Here is a 16,741-nt window from a genome sequence, read left to right as displayed (position 1 = left end):
CTTGGCACACTTCAAAAATTTTTTCAAATGGTGGTTCTATTCTTGTGAAAATGCAGCAATTAAGAAAATATAATAACTTACTATAAACACAATGGTGAACAAGTATTGATACCCAAATACAGGGGCGCCCCTCCCCCAGAACGCTAATTTGAACAATTTTCAAAAATACTCTTTTTTTTTTATTCGAACGAAGATGAACGCGCTTTGATTTTTGAATTTCCATTTATATTCCCTATATAGACAATATAATTTGCAGTTTAAAGAACGTTTCGCCCCTCATGATGCAAAGTGCACCCGAATACAAGGATTGATCCCAGCCAATTTTTCTAAAACTTCTTTTGAAGATCTCTCTGATGCGATAGGGTATTATAAAAACGATGTGTGATTCGAGGGGAATTCGCAAGGTGAAAGTTAAATGGCAAAATTCAGAAAGTAAACCAACTATCTCATACGATGCTCTTTTGGAGTGCAACCGGGACATTTTTCTAGAAATCAACACACTGCTTCGCCTGTTCATAGCACTGCCTATTTCTTCTGCTACCGTGGAGCGATCGTTTTCAACATTGCACCGTCTCAAGTCCTATTTAAGAAGCAAAATGATGCAAGAACGCTTAAATGGATTAGCACAGCTTCGTATCAACAAAGATATAGTTGTAAAACCAGATGAAGTTATTGAAGAACTAACCAAGAAACAACCATGGTTAAACTTTGTATTGTAGACAATAAGACAATTTTACGTAAGTGTACATATGCAATGTGGATATTTAGAATTCATCAAGTGTAAGTGATTTTATTGATTATTTTGTATTTTTAAGTGATTTCATGCGATTTTAACGTGTTCCTTTTTTTTCTTTCCTTGAATGATCTTAAAAATATGAATAATTTTGAGCTTTTGGTGATAAAAATTCTTATGCATTTTGATTTATTTCATTAATATAGTAAACGAAGTAATAACAAGTATCGATTTCATTTATTAATTTGAACATCTTACCGCCATACTGTTGTTTCAGAGTACTTTAAAGTTTATTCTTAACGTGATTTCAATTCTGGCATGAGAACAATTAATGTTTTTGCAACAGTTTTTGAATAAATTGCAAAACTTATACCATTTTAAGAAATTTTACTAAATAATATTACTAATAATAATAAATATATATTGATGTAAAGAGAGAGTGCTGATAGAGTGTTGTGAAAAAAAAATTGTGCCCCCCCCCCCCTAAAAATATTTTCTGGGGTTGCACCCCTGCCCAAGTAAGGTAAAACACTGAGATAAAAATCACAGTTCTAACAGCCACAGAGCAAAGCATGCTCACACAGCCAAGAGAAAAACTAGGCTGGGATCCACTGTTTCAGCTGCAATTTATATACCTGCATCAGATTCATTTACAAGTTCCCAGAATATTCTAGCATTTTCTATTCAATATTCTTCTAAATTCTAGAGGTTACAAGCGTTGTCCATTTATTTTCAGGTTTGAAATACTATTTATATGTCGGGTTCAAGCTGTCGCCAAGCTTGGCGAATTTTGACAGTTTAGCTCCAAAAAAGATGCCAAATCAAGAACTAAGGTAACATTGAGTGAATGTAAATGGAATGAACGAAATTAGCAAGATTATAATAAATTAAGCAGATAAAACATAAACATAATAACTATTAGCAAAATTTGTAACTGTATTTTAACCTTTTTTGAAAAAATAATAATAATGTTTTGGTAATTCAAAGCATAATTGATAGTAAAGTACTATCAATCTACAAGACAAATTTTGGAACTTTTTTGAATAAATATTCAGTAGGGTAGCATGACAGATAAATGAACCATAAGCGCAATTTAATTTTCAGAACTTAATAATCAACTATATTAATAACTAAGTCTCTATCTGTCATTCAGATTTCTCAAGAATGTTATGGAGAATTGACGAACGAACCAGATATAAAAATGTTCGAAATTTACGAGGATCATGTTTGACCAGGTTGAATCTTTTCACGACATTAATTAATAGAGATATTGAACTATCTAAAAACAATGGATGTAAAGGCATCTGATCTCTTTTATTGGATGTATTTACATCCAATAGCTCACTATTTTGCATTGAAAAAGGATTAGGGGTTTTCAATCGATCGTTTATTCAATACTAGCCACCAGCAGGGCTGCGGAGTCGGAAGGAAAATGGTCGACTCCGACTCCAGGATTTTGAAACGTCCGACTCCGGCTTTTATATATTTTTAAAATTTTTTTTAAAGTCAACCCCTTTATGGGAAGGAGGAAAAGTCCCTAAATAGAGATTGAAATATTAATTCCTTTTTATGAAATTTTCGCATTGAATTTTATTGTAAACCTAAGATGCATACAACGTTAGAAATTCGATTTGAAAATCAAATTATCCAGTAAGTGCGATTTCTAAAGGGAGATTACTAAAAAGTCCCATTTAAAAAAAATGAAAAGGATTAATTTGCTTCCCTTTAATGTTCAACAAACAGATGCTGATCAAATCCTGCGCTTTCTATTTTTGAAAGCACAGAGAAGAGTGAGAGAAAGAGTTTTGAAAGAAAAAAAAATTTTTTTGCTAAGTCAAAAAACTTTTCTTGAGAGGGGGCGACTCCCCCCCCCCGCCCCTCCTGGGTGACAACCCATCTGGTGGGTGACACCTCAACTTAATTTCAGAGTTAATATAAATTGAAATACTTCAATTCTGAAAAAATTCCCCAATAATAAATTTTAAATTTCATCTTAAAAATTTCAACAAAAATATTGCACTATATTGCAGAGAGAGAGGTCGGGTACATGGAGCAAATTTTACACAAAATGCGGCGGTATACAGCTTTGTACGAATAGCTTTAATTATACCTACATTTCTTGGCTCAATTTTTAATTTAATTTTTTTATTGGCAGCTTTAGAATTAACTTTAATACGAAGATTTTAAATTAACTACAATTATTGAGTGTTGTAACCAACAAATCTTGTACTAATTTTATTTTGTACTTTTCAGTGTTAACCAAGCTTTCTTAGATGAAATTTTCAGAATTAAAAAAACATTTATTTAATCGGATCTTTTGGATTTGCGCTTTCGTGCCAACACTCTTTTGAATTTACCTCAGAAGTTTCCCGACTTGCTCTAGCGATACATACATTCCTTTTACTATTTTATAACAGAGATCGAGGTAAAAAATATATATTTTTTTTATTTGAAAGTGATTATTTAGAAAATGTTAGGCAACAAAACTATTTGCTGACAGTTGCTATCAGTCAAATAAAGTTAGAAAATAAGCAAACTAGGAGATAGCGTAGGCAGGGGTACCCCCTCCCCCAAGTTCAATGGCGCAAATTCCCACCCAAAATTTTCTCAACCCTCTTACCCATCCCCCTTTTTTATTTTCTAGCTCTTTTATGTTTTTTATTTTTCAAAAATATGGTAATTAATTTATTATCTTAACAATTTTTTATTTATTTGCTTATTTATTTATTTTTAATCATTATAATTATTATTTTATTAGAAAAGTTCTGTGCTATGCCAATGACAAACATACACACACGCATACAAACTAAATAAATAAATAAATAAAATGAAATACAAACAGAATAAAATAAATAACTTAAATCAAAAATAAATCAATAAATAAATTTAAATAGACAAATAAAAAAAATTTAAAAATCCCCCTCAAAAATTTTGAGGGCGATCCCCCCCTGTGGGCACCCCTGAGCGTAGGTAGCTGTTACTGAAAGTTCGATAAGCATTCAAGCCAGTTGGTTTCCACAATGAGTTATTTTCTTATTAGTAGGTATTTATACATGTAATCAAATCAATTGGTAGTCAATTTTTACTTTCTTCTATATCTAATATATAGAAGAAAGTATTGGATTCGTGCAAATTTTCGAATTTCGAATTTTGACGGATTCGAACGTTTTGAGGTGTGCTGAGTCCATTTTGACCATTTTTGGAAAATGTCTGTCTGTCTGTCTGTGTGTGTGTGTGTGTGTGTATGTGTGTCACGTCTGTGTGTGACCAGTTTTTTGTGGCCGCTCTACAACAAAAACTACCGCATGAAATCGAACGAAATTTAGTACACATATGTGCCCCTATGTGAACTTGTGCCCATTAGTTTTTGGCGCGAATTCCTCCAAGGGGGGTGGAGCAATGGGACGTTTTTCGAGTTACACGTGCTTGCTATTCCTCAGGAAGTAACTGGCGGAATCAAACAAAATTTGGTCCATATGTTGGTATTAACAGGAACAGGTGCTGATTCAATTTTGGTGTCAATAACTCAAACGGGGGTTGAGCTATAGAACGTTTTTTGTCGTCAATTGTGACTGCTGTATCTCAAGAAATAATGAACGGAATGTAAGAAAAATTTATCGGCAAGTAGCCCTTAGTGGGTATAAGAACTGATTTTATTTTTGTGTCAACAGCTAAAAAGGGGGTAGCGCAATCACCCGTTCTTTTTTTCCATTTTGAGTGCCCCATCTCAAGAAGTAATGCTACGTTCTGGTTGAAATTTGGAATATATGTGAATCCATATGTAAACAGGCTTTGGTTCAATTTTGACGCCGATCGCTCCAAGAGGTGTTGATTTTTTTTTTTTTTTTTTTTTTTTTTTTTTTTTTTTTTGCGAATAAAAATAGCTTTATTAATGCAACAATAAGAAAGATAAATCGTAATAGATTGTCGTCTGCGTATTTCTCGTGATTTTAATTGTATGGAAATGATAGGAAATATTATCTCAATGATTTAAAATTTGGAACTGTTGCCATCTTATGTTTGTTAACAAATAAAATATTTGTAATTCATTCAAGCAAGGCTTTTAAAATAACTTTCAATTTTCGCTCTTTGCTTTGCTTTTGCAATAATTCAGACATTGGGATGGTCGTCAAGTTTTTGCATGTGTAATTTTGTTTTTGTTGGGAATATTGCTTCCTCGTCAAGCATGGGGAGGGATCAGAAAAAAAAAAGAAAAATATAGAAGAAAGTTTCGTGATGGCCACAACATACTAGTTTTTAATGCATGGAGAATCAGTGAAAATTAAAGAAAAAAAAAGAAACCTGGAGTCGGCATGTTTTCGAACGACTCCGACTCCTTCACCTCAAAATCAGTCCGACTCCGACTCCACAGCCCTGGCCGTCAGGGCGGCTAGATTAGCCAGTTGCGGTGGGTTGTAAATTTTCGGGAGCTTAGCTTCCTTCTTGCCACATGCAGCCGTACATCAATTAGTAACCAGTTCATTAATTTTTAACCCGACGCATATTCCGTCCGAATTTACACTTTACCATTAACTTGATTTAGTTAATGAATAGAAAATTAATCTTCAGTTTGGCACACCCCTAGAACCATTCCATTGCCAGTCCCCCGCGCCTCTTAACCATAGACATGAGGAACCTGGTTCCCATTTCTATGCTCTCAACCAGAAGCTTGAACCATTCAAAGATCGAAACACTTGCGAGCATAAAAAGAGTGAGAAATTATAAGCAAAGGAAAAAGTGGCCATATAGTTTTGCTGAGGCGAAAGGTGGACCTGGGAAAGAATGACTGAGTAGGAAAAACGGGCAGGCTCTTCCAAAAAAAAAAAAAAAAAAACTCCGCTTTGATGGAGAAAAACGAAATCGTCTAAAGAAGAAACTATTTAAAAGTGATTCCGAAAGAAGAACCAAGAGTAAGAAAGTTTCGTTTTTAATTAATGTCTCCGCTAATTAAGGTAGCACATTTTTTTCGCCTAGCTAAGCATGTAGCCAGGAAAATTACGAATCTATTGATACCTGGTTCGAACATCGGTTTTCTGTCGTTCACTAGGAGTAGCAATGCCATAGATAGATAGTCACATACAATCAACTTTTATTAATTTTAGACTAGCCGTCAAGGCAATTAGATTAAGCCCGCTACCTCGCCACCTTCGGTGGCTCACACAATCCGACTCCGGTGGGCTGGTGTACAACTCCGATCTTCCGAAGTACTAAAGTACAGCGCCTTCCGGGCTGTGCTGCCTTTGGCTTCGGTTAACGAAATAAATTTAAATGATGTTTTCGATATGTAAATTACATTCCTTCAAAGGAAAAGATGAAAAACACATCGCCTGATTCGGTACATTAATTAATAAACAGTGTGCTAATTTCTTTTCGCGGCGCAGCTCCAGAACCATTCGATTCTGAACTATTCAATAACTTCCGCTTTAAGCAGAGAAATTGAGAGATATTACGAACGCAGGATAACATGGACCTAGAGAGAAAAAAAACTTTCGCTGTGTGAGACCTTGCCAGAGTAATTGGGAATAAATATGGGTAAAAGTGTCCCGAAAGAAGGGAAAAATCTTCCGAACGAAGAACCGATAGGAGAGAATATTCGGATTTTAATCGTTTTTAATTAATATCTCCGCTAATTAAAGTCGTACAGCTATGCCACATCGCTAAACATGTAGCGAACAAAATCGCGAATCTGTCGATACCTGGTTCGATCCAGGAGTAGCAATGACATAGATAGATAGACACATACAACAACATTTATTAATTTTAGATTTATCACGTTCATGCTTTCTCACAATCAATCAACTTTACATCACAATTCAAAACTATTTACAGAGCAGACATTTTTATAGCCCAAAGAGTGGAAATAACAACCAGGGCACGTGTGTGGATTCGAACCCACAGCATTAGTCCCACAGACAGTTCGCAAAGCGAGAATTTTTCATCGCTGGGCATTTGTTGGTTTCATTTGTAAGAGTTTACGAGCTCTGCGTCAATGCTGATCTTTACACATGCGCTTTGAATTCTGCTTCAGTTTTCAAAGTAATTTTGACTCTAGGGGTAAATATGGTGACAATGCTACTTTTATACTTAAGCCGTTACCCAACAGCCGATTTATCCTTTGAATAGATAGGTCACACTCTTAGAAATTTCTCGAGGATCTACAGCTTAAAGTTAGTTTCGAATTATTAGTGCGAAATCCGGGTGGGATTGAATTGTTCCCGAAATGTTCTTTCAAAGTCAAGCAGTTTCCTTTAATCATTTTCGAATCAAATGAATGCTGGTTATTTTCATCAGAACACGCATTTTAAATTTTGTAAGAAGCATACTGTTTGATATTTTAAACCGCGACCTTCCTCGAATTTGCGCATGCGTCAAGTAGCTTCTGATTTTATCAAAATAGGGGAGATATTGATAAGAAAGATAAGGAACGTGAGGGGATTTATTTATTTATTTTTTGTTTTGTTTTGTTTTCCGTTGGATTCGTTTACTAGAGGTGTTATTTTGAGTTGAAACTTTTTTTTTTTTAAATTTATTCCCCTTCCTTATCAGTAAAGCAGAAATGCTGCCATAGTGCATTTTCTTAATCCAGCTCTCACCCCTTTTTAAAATAGAACCGTTCAACGGTGCTAGTCGCAGCTTTCGAGGTCGGACAGTATTGACTATTAACATTTACATGTAAAAAGGTAGGGGAAAAAGGGGCACATGTGAACAATTTTCTTCATTTCTTTATTTTTCAAAAAATATTATCAAATTCTCAACGCAAAAGTGTTTCCATGATTGAATAAGCTTTTCTTCGTGTTGTGGATTTTTTTGAGATTTTTTTAAAAATGATTTCTATACTTTATTGTATTATTTTTAAAAAAACGTCTTCAGTTTTTCACATGTGCCCCTTTAAGGGGGGATATGTGGACAGGCCTGGGATACATATATGAACTCGGGTAAAAAATGCAGGAAAAGCATATTTTAAAAGAAAATTCTTCAATATGAAACATATAGTACCTAAGAAACAAACACGTTGAAGGTTTTGTAACCCATTCTGCATCAGTTTTAATTGTACATTAATTGTTCCACTAGGGCCGTGGTAGCCCGATCGGTAGAGTGTCGGATTCGGGGCCGGAGGGTCCTGGGTTCGAACCTCGATGGTCGGAGATCCACCGTCGTCATTAAAGGGGACTGGGCGACGTTAAATATGCTCGTGGTCTCAATGTCCTCCAAGTGAAACGATACCTCTGGGAGTGCTAGCACCAGGTAGCTATTAGCTCCTGGACTAGTTCTAAATTCTCATTAACTGTTCGATCCGGTGATGGTGCTGCCATCTATCGGTATATAAAATAATGGAGGCAAGGCACTTAGTATGCAGTCCTCGACATAAATACAGTTGTAGTCAGTTGTGACTCTGAATAGGAATAGGAATAATTGTTTTACTAAGAAAATATTTTTTCCTGAACATATTATTGCTCCCTGTCAAAATCTCGTAGTCTGTTCTGATCACTGAATGGGCTAGAAAAAAAAACTTATACGACTACATAATAGAAAGGATTTTTTATTATGTGAGGGTTATTCTATATAGATTTTGCTTTTAAACTCCATATATTGTTTGATGATGTATTTTAAAATGATTTTGAACATCAGTTTTTAATTAAATGAAAATATTTTGTGTCTTTTTATTTCCTGTAAGTATTATATAACACTTAACTATTGAACAACTATTTAGTAGCAAAACAATTTAAAAAAATAATAAACATAAATAAATAAATACTTAATAATATTAATAACAATTAACAGTAAATTTACAAACTAATTATAGGAAATTAATAATTATAAATATTTACACATTTTTTAACACTTATAATATCCTACACTAATAATAATGTTACGGAGAGCGGCTATGGGAATTGTTCACTTTTGCCCCTAGATGTTGCGTTCACAACTGCCCCATCGTCTACTTTAGAGCTAACTCGCAAAAATAAAGAATTTTTCATTTAATTAAAAAAAAATTAACATAGTCATAAATTTACTTGAATGTTTATACAATGGTTTGTAATTCTTAGGTTTAGCTTAGCAGTTAGTTTTTAAAATGTTTTCACGTGAAGAAGACAGTGATGATATTTTTTCAACACCTGCTAAAACAAAGAAGTAGCCACGACAGAAACATAAAATGGCTTACTGCTCTAAATGCTTTTCCAAAAGGTACAACTGGTATTGTTCTTGTTTGAGAATTTTTTTCCAGATTTTTTGCTTGAAAAGTGACCTTAGTAAAACATACCCTGTTGCCTGCTCACATGTGCCCCGTGTTCACATAAGCCCACTTTACCCCTACCTGTAATTGCAGATGCAGATTACTGCAGACACGTGTTTTCACGTTACAAGGAACTCCTTTTTCAGTGCAAAAGAAATGAGCTTGTGGATGAAAAGTTTTCTTTCTTTACTTTTCAGCACAAAGGTATTTATTTATCGTACCGGTAATGTTTAAAAAATAATAATGGCAACAGGAATTAAACAGGTTCGCTGAAAAAAGTTACTATAATATTATTTACTTAATTAAAAATATCTAACTTACTTTTGCAATAAACATTTATCTGCTGCGTTATTCGCTGAATATACTTACTAGACTCAAAGAAAATGGTTCAACTTTTCTTTAAAACTCAACTTCTCCAATTCTGTCACTTTTATTGCTGATCGAATTTATTTAAATAGGTTCTCCTTTCTCATTCAATGGTGCCTATTATACATATACTACATCATTTTAATACATACCCACATCGTGCGAAAGATACCCATTTATGAATCAAATCTCGGCTAAATCTTCCATCTTCCGGAGTGTATTGATCATCTTTTATAGGGAGTCCAAATGTGTAAGGAACATCATCAAAGTGAGTTACTCCAAGCCATTCACTATTTTGATGATTTAGGGATTGGTGCGTAAACCAGTAAGAGTAAGCATGGTTTAAGTTTTCAGCTAAATAAAGTGTTGGACAGTTTATTGCATAGTCTCCAAACGAATCTGATATGGCTGTCGCAATTGCAACCGAATCTCCTGGAGGTATGTTCTTTAAATAAAATTTAAAAACGTTGTCAGCTGAAACACTTGGTACTGTTTGGAATAAAGCTCGAATGATGGGGAGGGCTGTTTCGTTGTCTATTTTTGGATTCTGGAGCAGCGGAAATAGATCTGCCATCATGTAATTTAGGAAAATTGAGCCTTCATTCTTTGTGGTCCCGATTAATACGTCAACATCTATCTGTTCCGTCTGGAAGGCTTTGATTGGGTTTTTTGGGAGAAAATCATTTTCAATGGAAGGTAAAAAGAGAAAAGGAAGTTTCGAAGTAAAGATATCTTCTGCTTTCGCAAGATCTGTTGGGTCCTTCTTTTGCAAACAAAATACAAGTTCTTTAGCACTTCCATCCACATTTTCAGGACCGCATCCCACCATCTGAGCAAAAGTCAGAGCTTTTACCTTAGCTTGTTCTAGATTGTCTACAAATAAAGAGTGGTAGGCAGATCCACTTTGCAAAATGGCTCTGTGGAATAGTTTTCGGGAAAGTGGAGATATTATGTGCATACTAACAGACAGTGCGCCAGCACTTTCTCCCATTAATGTTATGCTTTCTGAGTCCCCTCGAAAATATTTAATGTTGTTCGTTATCCACTCCAGTGCTAAAGTTTGATCGAAAAGTCCCATATTGCCCTCTGCATCTTTGGTGCCCAAGTTGAGAAATCCAAATACTCCTACTCTATAGCTGATGGATACTACCACAACATTGCCAAGGGCTGCTATGGTACTCCCGTCATAAATATCTAAATCCGTTGAGCCAGAATAAAATCCTCCGCCGTGAATCCAAACAATAACAGGAATGTCATGTGTTACTTTGTTGCATACTTTTGCTGGTGACCAGATGTTCAGGAATAGGCAATTTTCACTTGGAGGAGTGATCGGCAGCCAGTCAAATTTTCTGCTGGAGTATTGCATGCATGGAGGAGGCAACTGGGTAGCATCAAGTATTCCTGGCCAAGGTTTGACTGGTTCTGGTCGCTTAAATCTTTTTTCACCCAATGGAGGCTCTGCGAAAGGAATACCGAAAAATCCAGCAATTGTGGTATCGAATAATTTTATATTTTTTCCGATGATAGAGCCGGTGGTAGTTTTTACTAATGGTCCTGAGTCTTTGAAATATGAGCTGCTCTTGCAATTAGATCCAACAGCTGCTGCGATAAGGAAAGTTAAAGAAAGTAAACCTGAAAAAAAAAAAAAAAATCCAGCATTTATAAACTTTTATCCATTTTATAGAATATACACTCATTATCAAATGAATATAGAATATATACACTCATTATCAAATGAATATAGAATATATACACTCATTATCAAATGAATATAGAATATGCACTGATTATCAAACAACCTTTGAGATTTCGTCTGGAGGGAGTATCATGATATGGATCACGTTCTGCTGGCATGGAAGTGGTGCCCTGGTGTTTCTCTAGGGTAAGCAGTCATTGGCAGATTAAGTGAACCCTGAAATGTTGTATTTTTATGCCGATAGCGCAACGGATACTTCATGGACGATAATGCAACTATACATCATGCCAGAAGTGTTGAAAATTGGTTCACTGAGCATCAGTCTGACTTTGGACACCTTCCCTGGCCACCGTATAGTCTGGATCTTAACCCCGTAGAAAATGTGTTCGATGTGGTGGAAAGACGCAATCGACAGCACTTTCCTCTTTCATCTAATGTACAAGATCTAAAAAGCTGCATAGCCTGGTATTCTCTGGATATAAAGGCACTCCAGAAGCATAAATAATAATAAAAACCATTAATTACATTAAAGTTCCGTTTAAGTGGAAAATGATCAGCCAAATCATGTATTATTTGCCAATCTTGTGCAAAAATCTTACTTCAAGATTTGACTTGAGAAAAGCCTTGAACGGTCACGAAAAGCAAAGATAGTCAACAATACAACAATTGCCGCTATCGACAGGCAGTGGAGATGATACACTAAATACTGTATTGAGTTGAGGAAAGCCTTCGAACATGGAACTAAAAAGCTTATAACTCGTTTTTTATTCTACTTAGAAATTTCGAACAGGTGCCATCTTCAGCAGAAAAATCAGAGCTTTTGATGGACATATAATGTAAATATGTGCAAGTATTTTTTCATCCCAATATTAGAGAATTTATACAAAAATTGTGTTTTATTGCCCCCCTAAGGGGGTTTTGCCCCCCATAACGCGACGAAAACTACCCTATGTGTTATTCTGATGCATAAGCTATATTATTGTAAAGTTTTATGAAAATCCGTTCAGTAGTTTTTGCGTGAAAGAGTAACAAACATCCATCCATACATCCATACAGACAAACTTTCGCATATATAATAGTAGTAAGATTTTTATTCACAAAATAAATAAATAAATAAATAAATTTGAGTTTTTGGCATTTTAAATTCTAATTATGCTTTTCGCAATCACCAGCTTATGTATATGTAGCACAAACCTAAACAAAGACACATACGCCTACATTTACGCGTGTGTGTCTTTGCGTAGGCGTGTACGCGCGTGTGTGACTTTGGGTAGGCGTGTTCGCGTGTGTATGTAGGCGTGTGTGTGTGTATGTGTATGCGACACTGAGTAGGCATTCATGTGTGTAGGCATGTGTATGTGTATGTATGGGCGTATGTGGAGGATATGGACGGAACGTAGAGACGGTTTTCCCTGGAGGAGCAGCATCGGGAGGGGATGGTCGACGGTGGTGCTACAGAGGGAGGCGGGGGGAAAACAAAATCAAAGGACATCAAAACCGTCCTATGAACGGTTTTATATCCACTTAAGTATTAGATGGGGTGTTCAAATGAGCCAATTTTAGATTAAAAAAAAACTAGTATGTTGTGGCCATCACGAAACTTTCTTCTATATTTTTCTTTTTTTTTTCTGATCCCTCCCCATGTTTGACGAGGAAGCAATATTCTAAACAAAAGCAAAATTACAGACGCCAAAACTTGACGACCATCCCAATGTCTGAATTATTGTAAAAACAAAACAAAGAGCGAAAATTGAAAGTTACTTTAAAAGCCTTACTTGAATTAATTACAAACATTTTATTTGTTAACAAACATAAGATGGCAACAGTTCAAAATTTTAAATCATTGGGATAATATTTCCTATCATTTCCATACAATTAAAATCACGAGAAATACGCAGACGACAATCTATTACGATTTATCTCTACGATTTATCTTTCTTATTGTTGCATTAATAAAACTATTTTTATTCGCAAAAAAAAAAAAAAAAAACAACACCTCTTGGAGCGATTGGCGTCAAAATAGAACCAAAGCCTGTTTACATATGGATTCACATATATTCCAAATTTCAACCAGAACGTAGCATTACATCTTGAGATAGGGCACTCAAAATGGAAAAAAAGAACGGATGATTGCGCTACCCCCTTTTTAGCTGTTGACACAAAAATAAAATCAGTTCTTATACCCACTAATAGTACAGTAAAAATAGGGGTCGCACCCAAACATCCAAAAAAAAAAAAAGCTAAACCTGGTGCAAATTGTTTATTACCCTCCCAATAAGAACAGGTAAAAAGTCCCACCCCATTGTGCGTCGGGTTTTGGAATGGGGGGCATCTAAAAATTGCTGTTTTGGGTATTTTTCCAGAATTTTTAGAGTAAATTTAAAGTGAGAATATTATGTTTTACTAAATTTAAAAGCATGACATTAAAGGTGTTTGACCCCCAAGAGGGATGACATAACCCACCAATGCTACAGAGCCCCCCTGTCCCCGTAAAACGAAGCAGTACCCCCGAACCCCCCTCCATACATTTCATATGGAAACATTATTTTATGCTAAGATAAAGTTAGAAATCGAGTGTGTCCATCTTCCAAGATCGATGGTGCACCTCCTCTCAAAGCTACAGCACCCCCCCTCCGCCAAATAAAATAAATCCTCACCCCCCCCCTTTATTTGAAGTAGAAGTATTATTTCATGCAAATCAAAAATGCATTAAATCAGGACTCTCCACCCCATGAGAGCAGTAGCTCACCTCCCAAAACGAAATTATATACTAAATTATTATCCTTCCGCCCCCCCCCCCCCACCCCCTCTAATGGTGCACATTTGATTAAATGGCCAGAAAAGTTACGCTGAACTGTTTTTTGCTTTCAAATGATTTCTCCTAAGCTTGTAACAAAAAATGTCTTCGTTATCAAGATGTTTTTTGGAATCTAGCTCCTCAGCAAAATAGTTATTGTTGCAGCTATGTCTAACACAGTTTGTGCATATAATTGAGCACTTCAGTCCACTTTCAGACTTTTCAAAGATTCATAAACCCCTCAGAACAAGCGCAAGATATGAGGCGAAGAAAGTCTTCTAGAGCAGAAGGCTTGGCTGTTGTAATAGGACGCAGATTATATTTCTGTGGTGCTTTCTTAGCACCCATCAAAAATGACACTAGCTTTCCCATACTTACAAGTGACACTGCATTACTGGCACATTTCCTTGAAACTTACAGATCATTACCAAAAATATGATCAAGCAGGTATCTTCCATCTATTACATATGACGAAGTGAGAAGCAAAGGGATGTAAGTGGCAAAATTAAAAATTTGGAGATAACCAGTACAAATGGTTGGTGAACCTCTCCTCTATCTTGAGCCAAGAGATGGTACTAGTAGACCTGTTAGTTGCTTCTATACAGCATGATTTAAAAGAAAATCAGTGAAAGTCTACCTAGGATCTTATCTTTAAACGTGTTTTATTCAAAATTTGAAAATGTCCACTTACATCCCTTTGCTTCTCACTGCCTCATATATGACACCAGCTGTTCGTTTTGTGATGGTGGATGAACCTTTTGCTTCAAATAATAGCACTTTAACGATACAAGATTTCTTTCCTTCTGAAACCAGATTAATCAAATACTGATGGAGGATCAGCGCATAATTCGTACCAGAAGTTTTTAACAATTTGTTATTCCATCTTTACTGTTCATACCATTCGGTGTAAAAGATGGTTTGGGCTTACACATCTTTACAGATAGTAACTACTCTCGTAACAGAATCTAAAGACATGACTGTTTACCTCCTTTGCAAAGAAATGCCATAAAATTGTTTGCCTTCAATATCCTTTGATGTTACTACCCGAATGTTAAAGGTCTCATCGCAACTCATCTTATCATCAGTGAGCAATACCACTACCAATTTGAGAGGGAAGAAACTTCTGGGGGCTTTAGAAACGGAATGTGATTTCCAAACTGGGAGACAAAAAGGTGTAAATATTTAGTATTCTATTGTTGTATTGCTCATTGCTCTCATCAAGACTTGTTCTATCGTTGAATCACTACAGGTTCTAGACCACTTGAATTTGTCACTGCGTTAGATCGTTGGATAGCTGATGTTTTAGCTGATGTTTGATGTGATTAATTTTTTTTTATCGCATAATGTACTCAAAAGTTTGAGATAGTGTTGCAAGTATATGTGTGCATAATTAGCATAATTCACATAACCAGCTGCGTAAAAGAGAGGTAGCTCGGTGTTTGTAACTGATAACCCCCACCGACTTAGAGAATTGCAGCATTGCCCGTCTCACTATTGGCACTTTCGGTTTGTCCCCCCTTACAGTGATGGCAAAAGATTGTAGAATAGTTGAAGTTTGTTAATCAAGAAGAAGTAGGGAAACTTTGGTCAATTTGGACTTTTTTTATGCTGCACAGGAATTTTGTTTTCAGCGCTCTAAACAGTTTAATAACTCCATTCACAAATAATTTGGTTACTGAGCTCGCTTAGATCTTTTAGAATTATCATTCTGACATTACCATATCATTGTGTGGCATTTTGTACTTCGGAAAAGTTTAAATCAGGGAAATTTTTTCGTGAACTTCACTGCAATAGTTGATTTTAGAAAGTAAATTCAGGGTCCCCCCCCCCCAAAAAAAAAGTGATGGCGCACCCCTTAAGTGTAACGGAGTATCCATCCAGAATAAAAGCCCTCAAAAAAGAAAGAAATACTCCTTGAAAAAACTGCCTTAAAAATTCCAATGACGCAAAGCTGCTCCATGATCCCCCCCCCCATTCCCCCCACCTGTGCACCCCTGTTAATTATAATTTTTTTCTGTGAGAGTTTATTATTTTACTATTATAGAGTGGTTTCTGCGAGATTTGAGAATTTTTTTCAAGTAATAGAAATTATTTTTATTTAAATAGAGGATTATTTCGTCCCCCCCCCTTCCCCCCAAAACCCGACGCGCAAAGTGCTGGGACTTTTTACCCCTTCTTGCTGGAAGGGTAAGAAGTAATTTGCAACAGGTTTCACCTTTTTTTTTTGGATGTTTGGGTTCGGCCATTTTTTGGCCTAATTTTACTGTACTACTAAGGGCTACTTGCCGATAAATTTTTCTTTCATTCCGTTCATTATTTCTTGATATACAGCAGTCACAATTGACGACAAAAAACGTTCTATAGCTCAACCCCCGTTTGAGTTATTGACACCAAAATTCAATCAGCACCAGTTCCTGTTAATACCAACATATGGACCAAATTTTGTTTGATTCCGCCAGTTACTTCCTGAGGAATAGCAAGCACGCGTAACTCGAAAAACGTCCCATTGCTCCACCCCCCTCGGAGGAATTCGCGCCAAAAACTAATGGGCACAAGTTCACATAGGGGCACATATGTGTACTAAATTTCGTTCGATTTCATGCGGTAGTTTTTGCTGTAGAGTGGCCACAAAAAACTGGTCACACACAGACGTGACACACACACATACACACATACATACACACACACATACACACACACAGACAGACAGACATTTTCCAAAAATAGTCGAAATGGACTCAGCACACCTCAAAACGTTCGAATTCGTCAAAATTCGAAATTCGAAAATTTGCACGAATCCAATACTTTCTTCTATATATTAGATATAGAAAAAAGTAATAATTTTTCATTATGCTTGTGGGAAGCTTTCTTTTCTATTCTTCTGAAATTACATTACATCCAAAACTGTCTGAA

The 16,741-nt window shown here is 35.8% G+C and overlaps 1 protein-coding gene across 1 annotated transcript in view; it reads right to left on the bottom strand.

Annotated features, from left to right (window-relative positions):
- LOC129225841 (acetylcholinesterase-like) overlaps positions 1-16,741 on the bottom strand; it is a 32,827-nt gene that overhangs the window by 868 nt on the left and 15,218 nt on the right. Inside the window, exon 2 of the mRNA XM_054860360.1 lies at positions 9,488-10,967. Within this exon, the coding sequence (XP_054716335.1) occupies positions 9,488-10,967 (1,480 nt within the window). The remainder of the gene's footprint in view (positions 1-9,487; positions 10,968-16,741) is intronic.

The sequence above is a fragment of the Uloborus diversus genome, chromosome 7 (genome assembly GCF_026930045.1).
Source record: "Uloborus diversus isolate 005 chromosome 7, Udiv.v.3.1, whole genome shotgun sequence".
Lineage (NCBI taxonomy): Eukaryota > Metazoa > Arthropoda > Arachnida > Araneae > Uloboridae > Uloborus > Uloborus diversus.
This window is presented reverse-complemented; position numbering and strand designations above follow the sequence as displayed.